This window comes from Primulina huaijiensis, chromosome 8 (genome assembly GCF_012295235.1).
Source record: "Primulina huaijiensis isolate GDHJ02 chromosome 8, ASM1229523v2, whole genome shotgun sequence".
Classification (NCBI taxonomy): domain Eukaryota; kingdom Viridiplantae; phylum Streptophyta; class Magnoliopsida; order Lamiales; family Gesneriaceae; genus Primulina; species Primulina huaijiensis.
This window is the reverse complement of record NC_133313.1, coordinates 21,139,974-21,157,176: the sequence shown is the minus strand read 5'-3', so window position 1 is coordinate 21,157,176 and position 17,203 is coordinate 21,139,974. Positions and strand designations below refer to the sequence as shown.

The 17,203-nt window shown below is 29.6% G+C and overlaps 1 protein-coding gene and 1 long non-coding RNA gene across 3 annotated transcripts; one reads left to right on the top strand and one right to left on the bottom strand.

The window, feature by feature from the left end:
• Window positions 1-9,430: 9,430 nt before the first annotated feature.
• Window positions 9,431-10,710, top strand: LOC140983572 (uncharacterized). Its single transcript, XM_073450664.1, has 2 exons — window positions 9,431-10,231; window positions 10,482-10,710. Exon 1 carries the CDS (start codon window positions 9,466-9,468, stop codon window positions 10,219-10,221), a length of 756 nt encoding a protein of 251 aa, XP_073306765.1. The 5' UTR covers window positions 9,431-9,465; the 3' UTR covers window positions 10,222-10,231; window positions 10,482-10,710.
• Window positions 10,711-13,014: 2,304 nt separating this feature from the next.
• Window positions 13,015-13,548, bottom strand: LOC140982976 (uncharacterized). 2 transcript variants are annotated; one of them, XR_012176364.1, is made up of 3 exons: window positions 13,469-13,548; window positions 13,192-13,420; window positions 13,015-13,062 (listed from the first exon to the last, which is right to left on the bottom strand). It is a non-coding gene; the product is annotated as an uncharacterized lncRNA (long non-coding RNA). The 2 variants fall into 2 exon arrangements; XR_012176363.1 differs by lacking the exon at window positions 13,469-13,548 and having other exon boundaries at window positions 13,192-13,463.
• Between the last annotated feature and the right edge of the window lie 3,655 nt (window positions 13,549-17,203).

Here is a 17,203-nt window from a genome sequence, read left to right as displayed (position 1 = left end):
GCATTTGTTCTATTTTTTAAAAAATGATTGAAAACAAAAATATCTTTCTTTCAAAAAAGCAAAAACAAAAATATCTTATGGCCAGTTCCGATTTTGGTGAAAGGATTAGAATTAAAATATGAAACAGTACCAGACATTTTATATTTTGTGTAGAGTTCCTTTGAGACCTGTGTCTCGTTACATGCCAAAGACATAATTACCCCACAAAGTTTCCTGCAAATTCTCGATTTTGCGAAATAAATTTAATATTATTTAAAGTCGATTTTATGTTTTTTTACGCTTTCCCAATATGAATGCTAAAACGAATATTAATATTGTTTGTTCTCCATTAATTTATACACAACATTTTTTAAAATTAGGGAATTAACATTTTCATGAAAGATACATATTTTCGGTTTAATTTTTATTTTCATTTGTAAAAATATCGCTGATTTATAATTTATCTGACATCAAAAATCTATATTGAGAGGAGGTAAAGTTCGAAACCCGAGTAAGATAATCCTGTGAAAATAACGTTCGCCCAGAACATTGGGCACCTGGATCGTGCAATTCAATTTACTGCCGAGTGAATGTCCTGACATTCGACCCATGTCATTAATTTGCTTTCACGTTTTATGTTCATTTGTATTAAATGCATATACGAATTAACATTTAATTCGTTTGAATTCTAGTCTATCATTTCAAAGTTTAAAAAAAAAAAAGAAATATGAGATAATTATTTACAATTTCTATATGGTTTGTTTTCCCTTTTTCTTCTTGTTTTATTTTTTTTGGGACTGAAGGAACCTTTGACAAATTTTCCGAATCAATTACAATTTATTTGATTCACGTGGATTTTAATTTACGAGCAAACATGGCTCGAACATCGTGGACCATGTCCGAAAATTATAAGAAAAATAGGTCCTAACCACCATTGTTGCCAATATTATCCATAGTTTTTAATTTGGGCCTAAAATCAAGTGACCAGATAAGAATGAATAAATGGGCTAACTGAATTCAAAGCCCATTAAATTAATAAACCACAGTACAATAAGATGGGCCCTTATTGATAAGTCCAATGTTGTCACTACAATTGCCCGTATTACTTTTTTTTTTTTTTATGTTCCATGACTCGGTATAATCATTTTTACAAAACCAGTAACACCGACATAGGCTCAATTCCCTTACATAGATCGAATGCAACAATTCTCCACTCATACATCCTTACCATAAACTCTAAGTTGTTATCACCATAAATCCTAATACGAAATCTCGACTCCACTCGTTTCTCACACAATGTCTAATAACACGTGTTAAGATTGGAATTTGAACTTAACTCAATCCCAAAAACCAACTCGATGGTGGAAGATTGTCCAAGTCCATATATGCAACTCTCAGAGATTTTATCTAACCGATGTGAGACAACTAACAACACGACTTTCTCAATTAACAGACTAGACTTAATAATTCCTTAACCAAATCATTATGTTTCAAAGTCTTGGAACGGCCTTTGAATTTCTAATATTTCGTACATCAAGCAATTTCTTCTTTGCGCGATTTGAAAAAAAAAATGAACATCGGCCGTATAATGTATTTACCAAGGGGTCCAAATTGTCGAGTATTATTCAGCCTAACTTGTCAGTTTTTTCAAACTTTAAAATCCACCTGTCACGATCGCGTATTGTCTTGTCTGNAATTTTCTAGAAGCATTAATTAATATACAAAATGTATGCCGACACCTAACATTATCTCACATGTAACTTATTCACTTTGTTCCTATTCTTTTACGTACTCAAAGAGACGTACATCAATTTAAGTTCTAATTTACTGATGCCACAAATTTCTAGTCTTTTTTTTTTTTTATCAAACTGCTTTTAGAAATATTTAATTAACCAAATATTCGTCATACAAAATTGATTTACGAGACTGTCTCATAGAAGTTTTTGTGTTTTCATATTTTTATTTTTTTTGAAAAAACCTAATCAGTTCAAGTCTGAATGATCAACTTCTCATATTCAAAATCATGTTATTTTCTTATATGGCTACTCCAACTAAAAGTCCAGTCAACCGGTAGCTTCGATGCTACATGTGGAGGCACTGTCCCACATGGTTTGGATGGAAAAGATTCACACATATGTGATTTTAAAAAAATTAGTGGATCTCATGTATGTGTGACTAAATTTGAGCCCTTGATTCTATCATGGGGTAGTGCCCTTATATGTTTCGTTCACGGTTTGTTAGAGAGCAATGTGAATTCTTTTAAATTTATTCAAGAAAGAAGAACTCATACTATTTAATTCGAGCAAGAAAAAAATTGGAAGATTGTAAATTGTTAGAAATTAGGTATAAAAGATGTGAAATATAAACACAAAACACACAAGATTTATAGTCGTTAACTTTCGAATTGAGATTTACGTCCACTTGTGACTGTTGGGTATTTTCATTATATTGAAACCAATAAAACAAAGATAAATTTGAAAAAAAAAAAAAAAACATGTTTCATCTTATAACTATTTTCTTGTCGCTCTATGTGTTTGTGATAATAATACAATAACGATTACTAACACATATACATTATATTAAAATATATAAAGTTTCTTTAAATAAATAATTGCGCTCCACACAAAAACAAAAATACGAACGTCGCTTCATGTAATCGAACCCAATCAATGCTCATAGAAAAGAAGCAAAACTAGCAAAGGACATGAAAGTTTGGGACACGATCCACTTTTCGAGACATATATATAATTTTTTCATGTTGTTACTAATCGAGTCTAATTTTGTATTTACCAATAAGACGGCTATCACTTATTGAATATAATAAAATATTTAAAATTGTATATTGAAGAGATAAGAGCACCTTATTGATAGACACATAAATTAATATTATTATAGCACAATATAAAAAGAGTAGGAATTTCATAAGACGGTCTCACATATCTTTATTCGTGAGACAGATCACTCCTGTCCATATTTACAAGACATAAAAACTAATAATTTTTCGTGGATGACTAATATAGAATATATGTTTCACAAAATTGATCCGTGAGACCGTGTCATATGAGTTTTTGTATATATATAAAGATGGTCAGTAGATGATCATGTGACGTGCCACCAGATATATACCTAACAATGATTATAAAATATTTTGTGGCTTTTTTCCCATTAGCGTAAATCATATGCCGTACAATATTTTCAACGATTCATGCCTAACAAAAAATTTATTAAGTATTATCTTCTTCTGAAAAAATTAAAATGATTTGTCATGAAAGATTTATAAATTATATTTAATTTAACATTTTGCACATGATTGTCAATTCTTTATTCTTCGGTATACAAGGCATTTTCATGCCAAAGCCCACAGGACAAGAAAAACTATAATATCGTGTTTGAAATTATATTATATTATATTATATTATATATATGTGACTGAGAGGCATATGTAGGGAGAAACCAGCTGTTCAAAGGATAATAATATAGTTTATTTTAACAAATAAATTTATATTCGAGGTAAATTTGCAAAATTGTCTGTTCGTCGATAAATACACAAATTAATTATTAATTAAAGGGATAAAAATAATTATAAGTTAATAAATCAAGTATTATTGAGTTATAATTGTTGAGTGGTTGATCAGATATTATCACAAAGTCCTTTTTAACCATATTATACGTAATTATATAATGTACTATTAAATGGAAATATTTTCTAAAAGTCACATGTTAACAGATAATTTATACTTAATTTACTCGTCGGTTTCTAAAATATGTGTCATCACATAATTAAAATAATAATAATTTTGTTTGCTTAATATATTAAATTAAATACCAATTGAGAGGTTTATCAGATGAATTAAATTATTATTTCTTTTATACAATATGTGTTAGAATTTACATATACTTAACTAAAGTAATTTTAACGCTGTCGGTGGAACTAATTGATTAAATTATTATTAATTTTGCAAGCGGTGATACTCAATATCAAAGATTATTTTATTAATAAATTTTAAAAGAGAAAATGTAGGCATCGAGTGGACAGATCTGATATAAAAAAATTGGAAGTAGGATCCTTTGAAGGAACTACAAATAAAAGTCCCACGCAAGATTATTGTGACCCACGTAAGATTATAGTGACCTCCTAACACATGATGAATATTTGAGACAATAGTAGCTGAAACGTCTCATATTCGATGAATATCTTAGTTGTGTTAATATGAGTTTTTTAGTGTATTTATGTCATAATTCACATGTAAACATAAATGTTATCACTAAGTGATGTTAGTTGTTCCACATCGATTAAATAAAATCTCTGAGAGTTGCATATATGGACTTGAACAATCATCTCATCTTGAGGTAGTTTTTGAAGTTGAGTTAGGTCTAAGTTCCAATCTTAATATGGTATCAGAGCTCAGGTTCTATCGTTATGTGTTGGATTGTCCTAGTTGAGACACACGTTCTGCTCATAATTGAGTAATTTGTAAACTTCACGCTTCAGATGTTCATTCTTGGGCGTGATGGATGTGTTAGTTGTCTCACATCAGTTAAATAAAATATCCGATAGTTATATATATGGACTTGGACAATCATCCCCTATTGAGCTTGTTTTTAGGGTTGAGTTATGTCCAATTAAAATTCCAATCTTAACACTTTCTCTCTATGAAATTTTTCAGGAAATCTCTCATTTCATAAATTGTTCAAAGTCAAATATGTTTAATTTTGAACACGATATTTCATTTATTTTAAATTTGGCTTTTTAGGATACATATTATTCAAATATGTCAGGCTAAATTATTACGTTTTAACACGTAGGAGACTCAAGAACGTAGCGAAAATGAAATTACTCCCGTCAATTTTAATTAAAATATAAACAAATGATATATATAATCACACCTAGACAAAGACAACATACATTAATAACAAGTTACAAGTTAAATGCATTTGAACCTAGACGATTTTTGGAGATTCAGAAAAAACTAGTTAGTGGGGTACAGATTTGACAGATCGAAATTCAACATCATTTGAATAACAAATTATTTATGTCCAATTTTTTTTTGGTAATATTTGATATTTTCAACAGAACCCGATTTTAATCAAATGACGATAGATCGAACCTACTCCTTATGAACATGTCATTTGTTTCTAATGCGTCAAAAATTGACCCATACTGATATGATACCATACTTTATAATTATATGTTGTTGTACTGTCACTACATTTTAATATATTTATAGTAAGTGATACAGCAAGCATCAAGTTAATTGGAAAATTGACGATTATATGATTAAATGTAATAGGAAATATCAGACTGAATTAAACCCAATATTTAATTTTTGTAAAAATTGTAAAACCTAGCGTTAGTGGTACATAAATCAAAACACCGCGTTTTAATTGTTATGAACAATTAACGAACTACCATAATCAACATCTCAATGATTGCATTCTTCCCGATCGATGTAATATCAATAATAAAAGTGAATATTTATATTTTTACGAAAAATTGTAGCTGGTTATGAAAGTACAACTCTAATCTTTTAAACTTTACAGCACCTCAAGTTTTATGTTCCGATTATTTTACTTGGCAAAAACAATTATTATACCCGAACCCGAATAAAAATATATGTTTGTGTCGACATGATATATATACATTTATCTAAATACACATATATTTGGATCTAGATCTTCGTCTTTAGGAATAGTATTCTTAAATCGATATTTTTAAATGATATCGATGATATAAAATAATTATTGTCAGTGCCAGATTGTGTTGTAAACGTACTCGAACACGTGTGTCCATGACTCTTGTGTACATCAATAATTAGTCAAATCATAAACTAATTTCAGGCTATTTCCAAGAAATTGTCCCAGAAATACAAACTGCAAGTAAAAATAAATATTACTCAAACATGACATTATTTAATTAATTACTCTCACTCACTTCCAGTAAATTTGAAATAAATTATTCATTATTAATCTTAAGTGTAGAGCCCGATTTATTTCTTTAACCATTCAGTTTACTTTAATTTTAAATAGCAATCAATAAATGACAACCATGTATTCGTATAGGAAATTGACTTATTTAATGAAAAATGTAACAAGGAATTTGAAAAAAAATGTTGTGAGATCGTTTCATATGTCAATTTTGTGATACGAGTCTTTGACACTGTCAATCTCATTAAAAATTATTATATTTTTGTAAAAAATATTATTTTTCATATTAGACATGCATTGAGTCGATCCGTCTTATATAATCTGACTTACTCTTAGATTTGATTAAACAAATATTTGAGTTTAGTATATATGTTTATTTTTCCAAAACCAATATCAGATGCATGATAAAATTAACAAGTAAAATAATTAAGCTAATTAGGAAACCTTGAAATGATGAAATTTCATAGTCTCCTACAAAAGATTGATAAAATATTAATTATGTAGTTCTTCAAGATAATAAAAGCTAATTAAGTCAAGCTCTCTCTCGTGCCATCAATTATGCAAGTTGACAAAGTTGTGCATAGCACCATCAAGCCCGAGTCTGAGCCACATTTGATGATTTAAAATCACAATTTGCACTTTGCTGAGTGAGTCTATGTTCTACTGAGAGTAGATCTCCCGTTTTTATTTGATACAAGATGATTGACCGATAATCTCAAATAAAAATAAAAAAATGTAGGATCCATCAAAATTTTTTATTTTCCAGTGAGATGATCGATCGATTATCTTATACAAACACACTGAGAGTAGAACTCCCGATATATTATATTCTCATCTATGGATCAGTTCATTTATTTAATTGCACACAACATATTTACTGATAATTTCCCTAGTTTATTTAATCCGGGTCTATGAAAAGTTCTTAAACACCTGTAGTTTGAAAAGTTCTTGTCACTTAATAACATAACAAACCGATAGCTGTATTTTGGAAGGCAAATCGTTGTAGAAAGAAATAACGTAATTTTAGCTTGATTCTAAATTGACAACATTTTTGATGAAAAATGAATAAGATTACCAAAAAAATTATCTAAATTTGACAATATAAATAACAAAAATTACGAAGAAATAAATATATAGTTGAATTTGATGAAACATTTTGAATTTTTTAGTGAATATATTATTGGTAAGTTTCTTACATGTATGTATTGACATTTTTAAAAAGTTAAATATTTTTTAAAAAATTAATCTACCAGTCATAAATCTTGCGCTTTCACTTGAGTTCTGTTAAATATTTTAATCCGTTGACTATTTGTAGAGTCAGTGCTGATCTCGTATTTTAATTTGTAAAATATTCTTAAACATCGATACAAATTCGTACACATCGAGAGGTNTAATTTATTTTTATAGAGGCAGTAAACGCTGGAAGCTTCATTAATACTGTACGTTAAACTTAACAAAGTCAACATATTTTATTAACATAATTATTAATTAATAAGTTCTTCATTGTAAAGTCCATTTCTCTCCTCGAAGTGAGAAGTTTGATTCAGTCTTCAGATGATTTACGTAATTAAATACATTAATATTTTTTCTACTGTCGGATTATTACATAATCTCACCCGAAGCAGTACTCGTCCGAACAATTAATGAGATTGAATGAGAAATTAATTAAGGAATATATAAATATGTGTATTCACACATTTTCATGTAACATATTTAAAGTTCAAACTAGCAAAAAATAAAATTATATTGTTTGATTAATAAGGTATGTTTATTTATAAATTCTTTCTTTATCCTCAAATTTTCTGCTTTCTCGAAACAAAGGGGAGCCTTTTTCCTTATTTATGTGGGGGAATATGCATATATAATTGCTAGAAAGTTTAATATACCGTGACAGCTTAATTTGATGTTACATAATTAAAACTCGATACATAAATGTACTTATTCAATGTAACGCAATGATAAATTTAATATATTTAGTACAAGCAAGTTATATTAAACATGTTATTCTTTCTTTATCCGAACTGATTTCCATACAGTTTTTTTTTTTTGTGTCTCGATATTAACTCTGAACTGATCTTATTTTGATATTTCTTTCTTGCTCGAGTCAAAGGATAACCCGGATATGGAAACATGATCATAGAGAATATTTTAAACTTTTATAAAGAGAATTATTTCACTGTCGTAAAAGTAGATGCCAAAATTCTTATTCACCACGCAATATCTCTCCTTTAATTATAGGTGAAGGAAAATAGAATTTCACGCGCTTTTGACAACTTGTTTTAAATATCAAATTATAATTTATATTTTCATATTTTTATCTATTTGCATTAACGTTAAACATGATTTTAGCTTTCGAAGAGTAATTCAAAATTTTCAAATTTTGAATTAGTCTAACGTATTAAATATCCTTTTTGAAATTATGCCAATCACATTCACATAACAAACATATTAAATTCAACAACTCTTTTGAGTACGTACAATTCTTATTTGATCAACTTAAAAATAATAATTACACGAGCTTTTTTCACGAGTTCAAATAATGCGCGCATTCGCTAACTAAAAGAGAAGTTATACGGGATTTAACTTAAAAATTGAAATTTTTCAATAATATTTTTTAAAAGATATGAATATAAAATTTATTTTTCATACACAAAGTGATTTGTAGAAGAAAACAAACACTCATACATGCTTTCATAACTCAATAAAAAATTTGTTTTTCTAATGTTATAATTTACAAAAATGTATAAACATAACTGAAAGTGAATAAGCATACACCAAAAAGCAAAAAAAAAATTCATAGATTGTCGTAAGGGAATTAACAATAATGGCATCTTCGATCAAATTAAGTTTAAGTTTTCAATTATAATATTTGATTAAAATATATCATTTTTTACAAATTTTTAAAATAATATTAAAAACTTTAGTTTAATTTGTGGTATAAAACTAGATATGTGGAATCATCAACTCACCTTATTTCTCACCAATGTGAGCTGCAGAAACGTCAAAATCCCAACATCAAGAAACGTACGTACACACCCATTTTTTCTGACCATTATATTAATTATCAAGTTATAAATACATAGTTTGGGTTTATTAATGCATAAATTATACTTTTATTTTCTTGATACAAAGTATATAAAAAAGACCCAACGGTGTGCGTAACACAAAATTATCGAAAGTTTCCGCGTTGATCATAGGGAAGCCAAATGGAATATAATAGTAATAATAATAATATCGATAAATCATGCAGGTATTACATCAATTATTTGCTTTCTTTCCCAGAGCTTGCGGCCACTATACAACAAATGCCAGCAACTACAATTTTCCGGATTCAAAGGTCAACTCGTTGAATTGGCATTTTTAATAATAATAATAATAATCTATTTTTCTCATTATTATGAATATAATCAAATTTTAAATACATTAAGATTGAGTTTTCTGAATCTGATATCATATTTTATTTGAACATACACGAATAGTTTACGCATAGTCAATAGCAGAACATCAACTATAAATTGAGCTGAGAGCTGCGAAGGAAAACAAGCTAAGAAAAAAACAGAGATGGTAACAAAAGCAAGGAGCTCTAAAATGGCCACCATGATGGCCACTCTGCTTGTGGCAGTGCTGGCTCTTGGCATGCCTTCGTTAACCAATGCTGACTACAAATATTCATCACCACCACCCCCACCCCCGGTATACAAGTATAAGTCGCCTCCACCGCCACCTCCAATATACAAATACAAATCTCCACCACCACCACCACCGCCAGTGTATAAATACAAATCTCCGCCACCACCACCGCCAGTGTACAAATACAAGTCCCCACCACCACCAGTTTATAAGTACAAGTCTCCGCCACCACCACCCCCAGTGTACAAATACAAATCACCTCCACCGCCAGTATACAAATATAAATCTCCGCCACCACCACCGCCCGTATACAAATACAAGTCCCCTCCACCACCAGTTTACAAGTACAAGTCTCCCCCGCCACCACCCCCAGTATACAAATATAAGTCCCCTCCTCCACCTCCAGTATACAAGTACAAATCTCCTCCGCCACCACCTCCAGTTTACAAATACAAGTCCCCTCCACCACCAGTTTACAAGTATAAATCTCCCCCACCACCTCCCCCAGTTTATAAGTACAAATCTCCTCCGCCACCACCTCCCGTTTACAAATACAAGTCCCCTCCACCACCTATTTACAAATATAAATCTCCCTCACCACCACCTCCCATCTACAAATACAAATCTCCCCCACCACCTCCCCCAGTTTATAAATATAAATCTCCTCCACCACCTTACCACTACTGAGATAATATCCGTGAGTTCTATCAAACCATGCAACGTATCTTATCTATATCGAGATAATACTAATTGATTAACTAAAAAGTAACACTTTTATTGTTTAATAATAATGATGATGACAGTTAGATTATATCCACAATAATTAAAGTTGATAACGGTTTCCTTAACTTTAACATGCATGCACGTAAGATTATATTAAGTTAGTTAATTATAATATTTAACATTAAAATTTTTGTATATTTAACTTAAACTCATCTTTGGTGCAGGTATTAAGAATCTCTGAAACAAGGTTGATGGGCTGAAAGCTCTTTTTCGGAGGGAATTGAAATAAATTAAAGCCTTCCCAATGGAACATTAGATTAAAAAAAAAAAAAACTCGAGATTTTACTCAATTATTTCCGCACTTTCTCTTGTTTCTTTTAATGTATTTTCAATTTTTGTTGTCTGCAATTCCCAATATTTACGTGTATTTTTATATTTTATGCGTTTATGTTATATTCTTTGCATATTCAAAGTTTAAATACTTCAATATCCAAATTAAATCAACAAAGTGCGAAATTTAAATATCTTATTTTTAGTTATTGTTGTTCCTATAAAATTCTCCTTTGTGACATTTACAGCTCGCGTCATATTAGAAAAGCTACGTAACAATAATTAAGGTATAATATGTATTTACTTTAACAGCTAATTATTAGCCCCCAAATAATGATTTATTACTATGAATTGGACATGTGAAAACTAATGTGATATCGAAATTAACCTTAAATATCCCAAAATCGTCGGGATAGTTAACAAAATAACATTCTCAAACTTTTTTGTAAAAAAAACCTAACCCCCTAAAGTGTATTTAAATACACTCAAATACATCGCAGAGAGTTATTAAAAAGACAAAAACTTGTGTGAGACGGTCTCACGGGTCGTATTTTGTGAGACAGATCTATTATTTGGGTTATCCATGAAAAAGTATTATTTTTTATGCTAAGAGTATTATTTTTTATTGTGAATATCGGTTGGGTTGACCCGTCTCACAGATAAAGATTCGTGAGATCGTCTCACAAGATACCTACTCTATTAAAAAATTAGTTTGATCGAGATTATTTTTAAAAATTTCCCAATAATTCATGAGATTTATCACCGCCAAGTTACCTTGAGAAGAGGTCAATAAACATTTCAAGTTTAAATTAACAGAAGACTTTGTTGGGAACAGTCGAAAAGCACTGCTGAACAAACCTGTAACTGAATAATAAACGAAGACTAACTATTAACAAATACCACAAATCTAAATCGTAATTCTTTATTTTTTTAAAATCTCAATTCTTATATTTTTCTAATTTCGCCTGATTTCTCCATATAGTCTGATTGTTGGAACATTATATTCCTGAGTTCTAAGCACCTTGAGATCTTGAACTAAACCAGTTCAATGAAAATGTACAAGTTTTAGAGCAAACAGTGAGTTGTCAACTAAACAAATGCAAGTAGCGAACAACGTTGTTTTAAAACAATATGTTAGATGGAAAACGGTGAATTCAACTCTTCCTCCATGGATCTTATACATATGATTATATTGTCTTACCTCACAAAATGAATCTTATTTGATTTTTTATCATGTTGAACAACTGGTCCTATGTTTAAACAAAATCGAACTGGTCGTCCTAGATCCAGAAAAGATTTTAACCTGCTGTCACAACTAAGTTCAATTTCATAAGATCACTATAATGATTATTGTGAAGAAACTAGATTCGAATGTCAATCAAATTTTAGCTTAAACAAGTGCAGCACGTTGCTTTTGCTGGAGCAAAACTCCCCCGATTGTTAGCACTAAAAATCGCGATTTTTAAGAATATCGTATACAGCAGATGGCATTAACACCAGAAGAGATTGCCAGATTGATTGCGAATGTTTATCTGACATGGGAAATTTAGATAAAATGCTCTGAAAATTTATTAAAATTAATGCTTACATAGCATTAAGCTGGAATTCATTTTGAACACTTTAAAGAAATGCTAGAGTGATCAAAAGTATTTATCCATCTCTTTATTCTTCTGATTTCTTGTCACCTAACTTGCATTTTTAAGAATCCTTAGTTCATCTCAATTAGTTGAATGTTCAGATATATCCATCGGATCGGTTGAGTGAGAAAATATAAAGCTTACTACTCGTAAGTATGCATAACTATACTATTATTAATCGGGGACAGAAAATACTGAGGAGCTAAGACCCTTTTTTTTTTGTGGAATTAGAGGTCGTATTTGATACGAGAAGCTGTATATGATATAATTTTTTAAAACAATTGCTTGGTATATATGCTGGCATGCATCAGTTCTAGAACAAGTGGGATTAAGTTGTCAAATTTTATATTGACAGACGATGGATGTCCAACTACGGTCCCAGGACTCCCCAACCATGATTATAATATTAATTTTTATAAATAATTATAAATTTTGTTTTCATCGAATCGAATTCTCTAGAATGGATCCGACCCCTAATTACGAGTCTACTTTATTTTAATCTACAAGCATTTTTACCATGATTAACTACACAGTGATGATGGTAGAACTTAAGCGCACGAGTATAAATAGGGGGTGAGAGGAGCTAACGAAAGACCCAAATATGGCAGCAAAAGCAAAAGGCTCTACAATGGCTTCTCTGCTTGCCACTTTGCTTGTGGCAGTGGTGGCTCTCGGCCTGCCTTCTTTCACCAATGCAGATTACAAATACTCTTCTCCCCCACCACCTCCACATCCGATCTACGAATACAAATCCCCGCCACCGCCACCACCACACCACGAGTATAAACCACCACACCACGAATATAAATATAAGTCACCACCACCACCACCACCACACCTCGAATATAAACCACCACACCACGAATACAAATATAAGTCCCCACCACCACCACCACCACACCACGAATATACACCACCACACCACGAATATAAATCCAAGTCCCCGCCACCACCACCACCACACCACGAGTATAAACCACCACACCACGAGTATAAATATAAGTCCCCTCCACCACCACCCGCACACCACGAATATAAACCACCACACCACGAGTATAAATACAAGTCGCCTCCACCACCACCACCACACCACGAATATAAACCACCACACCACGAGTACAAATATAAGTCACCACCACCACCACCACCACACCACGAATATAAACCACCACACCACGAATACAAATATAAATCACCTCCACCACCACCACCACACCACGAATACAAATATAAGTCACCTCCACCACCACCACCACACCACGAATATAAATATAAGTCACCACCACCACCACCACCACACCACGTTTACGAGTATAAGTCTCCCCCACCACCACCACCACATCCGGTCTACAAGTACAAATCTCCGCCTCCTCCATACCACTACTGAGAAAAGATCCGTGAGTACGTAATACCATCATGTCAGGCATTTTACTATGGTCTTGCAATTGATAATCCTGTCTAAATAACACTTTGTTTATTTTAAAGTGGATAGATTATATTAATCATCATATATCAACAATATCTGAAGTCGATTTTCATTAATTTTAACATGCATGCATACACGTAAGACTACATTAATTTAGTTCATTATAATTTTATATATAAGTAATTGATTATGTTTTCAACATCTAGTCAATGTTTTCATGCAGGCTACGATATTGTCCGATATAAAGTTGATGGACTGGAAAAGATTTCTGGAAAGGAACCGGGAGTAAAGCAGTCCAGAAAGAATAAATAAATTCAATATTTTCAGCGTTGTTTCTTTCTTTTTTTTTAAAAAAAAATGTGATTTAAATAATAGGTCTGTGTGTTTTCTGCTACATGTTTAATTATGTTTGTTAATTTGTCATCCAGTGTGCAATTCAATAAAATGTGAAATTTGTCTATTCAGCTATTTTTTAAAGTTTCCTTTCGTGAATAGCATTTATTTTACCTCTCAGAAATCACATAACATATTATTACGATATAAATAATTATTTTATTGATAATTAATGTATATATGTCCGATGCCATTTAATTTGATACCAAACATGTGAATGAATTCAATATCAATCTAGGCACACTTTTTGCTATCATATCAACGAGAAATATATACGAATTGTAAAATCTATGTGAATTACATTAACATTTTAAATTCGATCGGAAGTTTTAATTATATTTAGTATTTATTCAGTTCGAGCACTAATATTATGAAGTATTTAATCAGTTTAATAATAATAATAATAATAACAGAAATTCAAATTCTGAGACTTACAAAATTAATTAGTACGATCATATAAATTATAGTTGGTCAATCTCATGACTATCTCAGAAGACACTGGTTCAAGATACGCCTGCCTGTAATATCATTATTTTTAAAAATAAAATATAATAAAAATATGTTTCATTTTATCATTGTCAAATTAAATCTTACTTTTGTATCTATCAATATTTGGTAATTTTAGTCTATCTTAATGGGAAATAATAACGTGTCAATATACATGTGAGTATCACATTAGTGTCACGTCAGAAAAATCACAAAACGATAAAGAAAAAATAAGATAACAGACAAAATTAAAATTTAACAACATAGAAATAAAAACACAAATATATGCTACTAATTTTTTTAGTAAAATTCGATGTTCAATGATTACTTTACAATTCCATCAGCTAAAATACATAAAAATTATATTAATTAAATACACACATGATAAATTTATTAGGCCATGAACAATAAATTAACATCTCGACTCATAACATTATTAAATTTACATTAAAAAAAACTTCCCATATTTATCATCAAGAAAATTTCAAATCCAGCTTCCATTTGAATCTTCCAGTCAACAAAATTAGTTATAAAACCATAAAAATGTAATCAATTAATTAATTTGGAGAAGAAGAATTGGTAATTGAATGATGTAGCAATTACATGTAGCTATAGAGTCAACTTAAACAAATACTTGACACTGCATTTTTCAAGACTTTGTTTCGAAATTTCATGCAAACTGCCGGCCGATATGATATTTATTTTAAAAATATTTTTTGAAATAATTTTAAAAGTATTTTATTTTAATATGAACAATTTGATATTNTAAAAATAGTACATGCTTGCAGCCGTTCACCAACTCACATTTGACTTAATTTCTAAAGTATATATCATTATCCTCATCATTATTATACATAATAATTGCAAACTTGGGGAAAGTATTTATTTATGGTTAGAAGTTTTGTAGAAAAAAATTAGATGAAATATTTTAAAGCAATCTTTAGCATATACTAAATATACATTATCAAATATTTTTTTAAAAAAAAATTAGCAAGATGAAAACATCATGAATTCTAAAAATCATTTTCCAATTTCAATTTATTATATAATTAAAAATATGTAAGATATAGAGCAGACTGGTAACGTGGAAGACTTGTTCTTCAATCGGACAAACTAGTCAAATTAAATTTAATATAGATAACGAGTTATCTATATATATGTATATATATTAAGGCGCAGCCGGGTAATCCCAAGTTACAAATGTAGGTTAAAATTTAGATTTATAATTATATTTACTTACATATATGACATCATAAAAAATTTACTCACAAGCATATGAAATATCGATACCCAAAAAATAAAAATTGATTATTTATATTAAACTATTCAAAATATGAATGATTTTTTTTCTCATTATAATAATTAATTAATTAGCACCTCAATTTATTCTGGCTTTTATTTTTAAGATATAATATTAATTAAATTTGATTCCACATTGCCGGTGGAATAGTATAAGAGAAAAATGGACATCATATATAAGGAAATAAATGTATTTTTATAAAATTATTATAATCAATTTTTATTTTTGACTAACGCAAGCATTGGGTCCATCTTACCGAACTAATTACGCATAAATCTTCGCTGATTTGAAATTAAATATAGAAAACCCCCATATAATAAAAGATGAAAATTAAGTATTCAATAATTAAATGGATGTTGATTATAACGAATATTCTTTTGATAATAATTGGTTTTACCAAATTCGAGTTGATGTATAAGTTGAGCCACTAAAATAATTAATATCACGTTTTGTTTTACAATTTAAAAATTAATTATAAGTTTCTTAAATTTAAATTAATCTCATAAAAATATAGAGACGTAAATGAACCAAACCGTTTGTGAGCTGTTCGAAACTCGATTCGATAAAAGCTCGTTTGAACTCGTTTAATGAGGCTCGTTAAGATAAACAAATCAAGCTCAAACTTTACAATATTCGACTGGTTAGCTCGTAAACATGTTTTTTATTTATTTATTTATTTTTTGTTTTTTGTTTTTTGTTTTTTTTCCGTGAACATGTTCGTTGGTAAGTTCATTAGTCATCTCTTAGATGAAAAATTTATAATTTTGATATTTGATTTATTGATTTTGCATATTACTTATGAAATATATAGAAAATTTTATTAATATAATAAATTTACAAATTTTAATAAAAATGTTATATTTTTTTTCTAAACATATAATTTATTTTAACGAAAATTTAAATGTATAATTCATATTTATTAAGCTCGTTTAGGCTTGATAAAAGCTTAAATAAACTCGTGAGCTTAAATAAAATTCGAGCTCAACTCGACTATAAACGATTCAAGAGTTCAGCTCGACTCGATTATATCCTTGACACACCCCATTAGATATCTTAACAAATTTAGGTAGCCCTAGGTATAATTTTGTAAATTTTAGATATCCCATAGAATAACTGCAATTAAAAAAAAAAGTTAAGTCATTTTTTTTTCAATTATCTAAAATATTTGTTTCCAGGACGGACCGACGATAATGGAAATAACTTTACATTTAGTTTTTTCTTTATTTTTATTTAAAGAACAGCTTCTAGCTATTTCTTTCCTTTGAATGATGGTATAACTTTAATGGAAACATTTTCCATAAACCAAATGTTATCACCTTCATTAATTTTCGTGTTCAAAATTTATCTCATAGGTTTCGCATCTAAATAATTCAA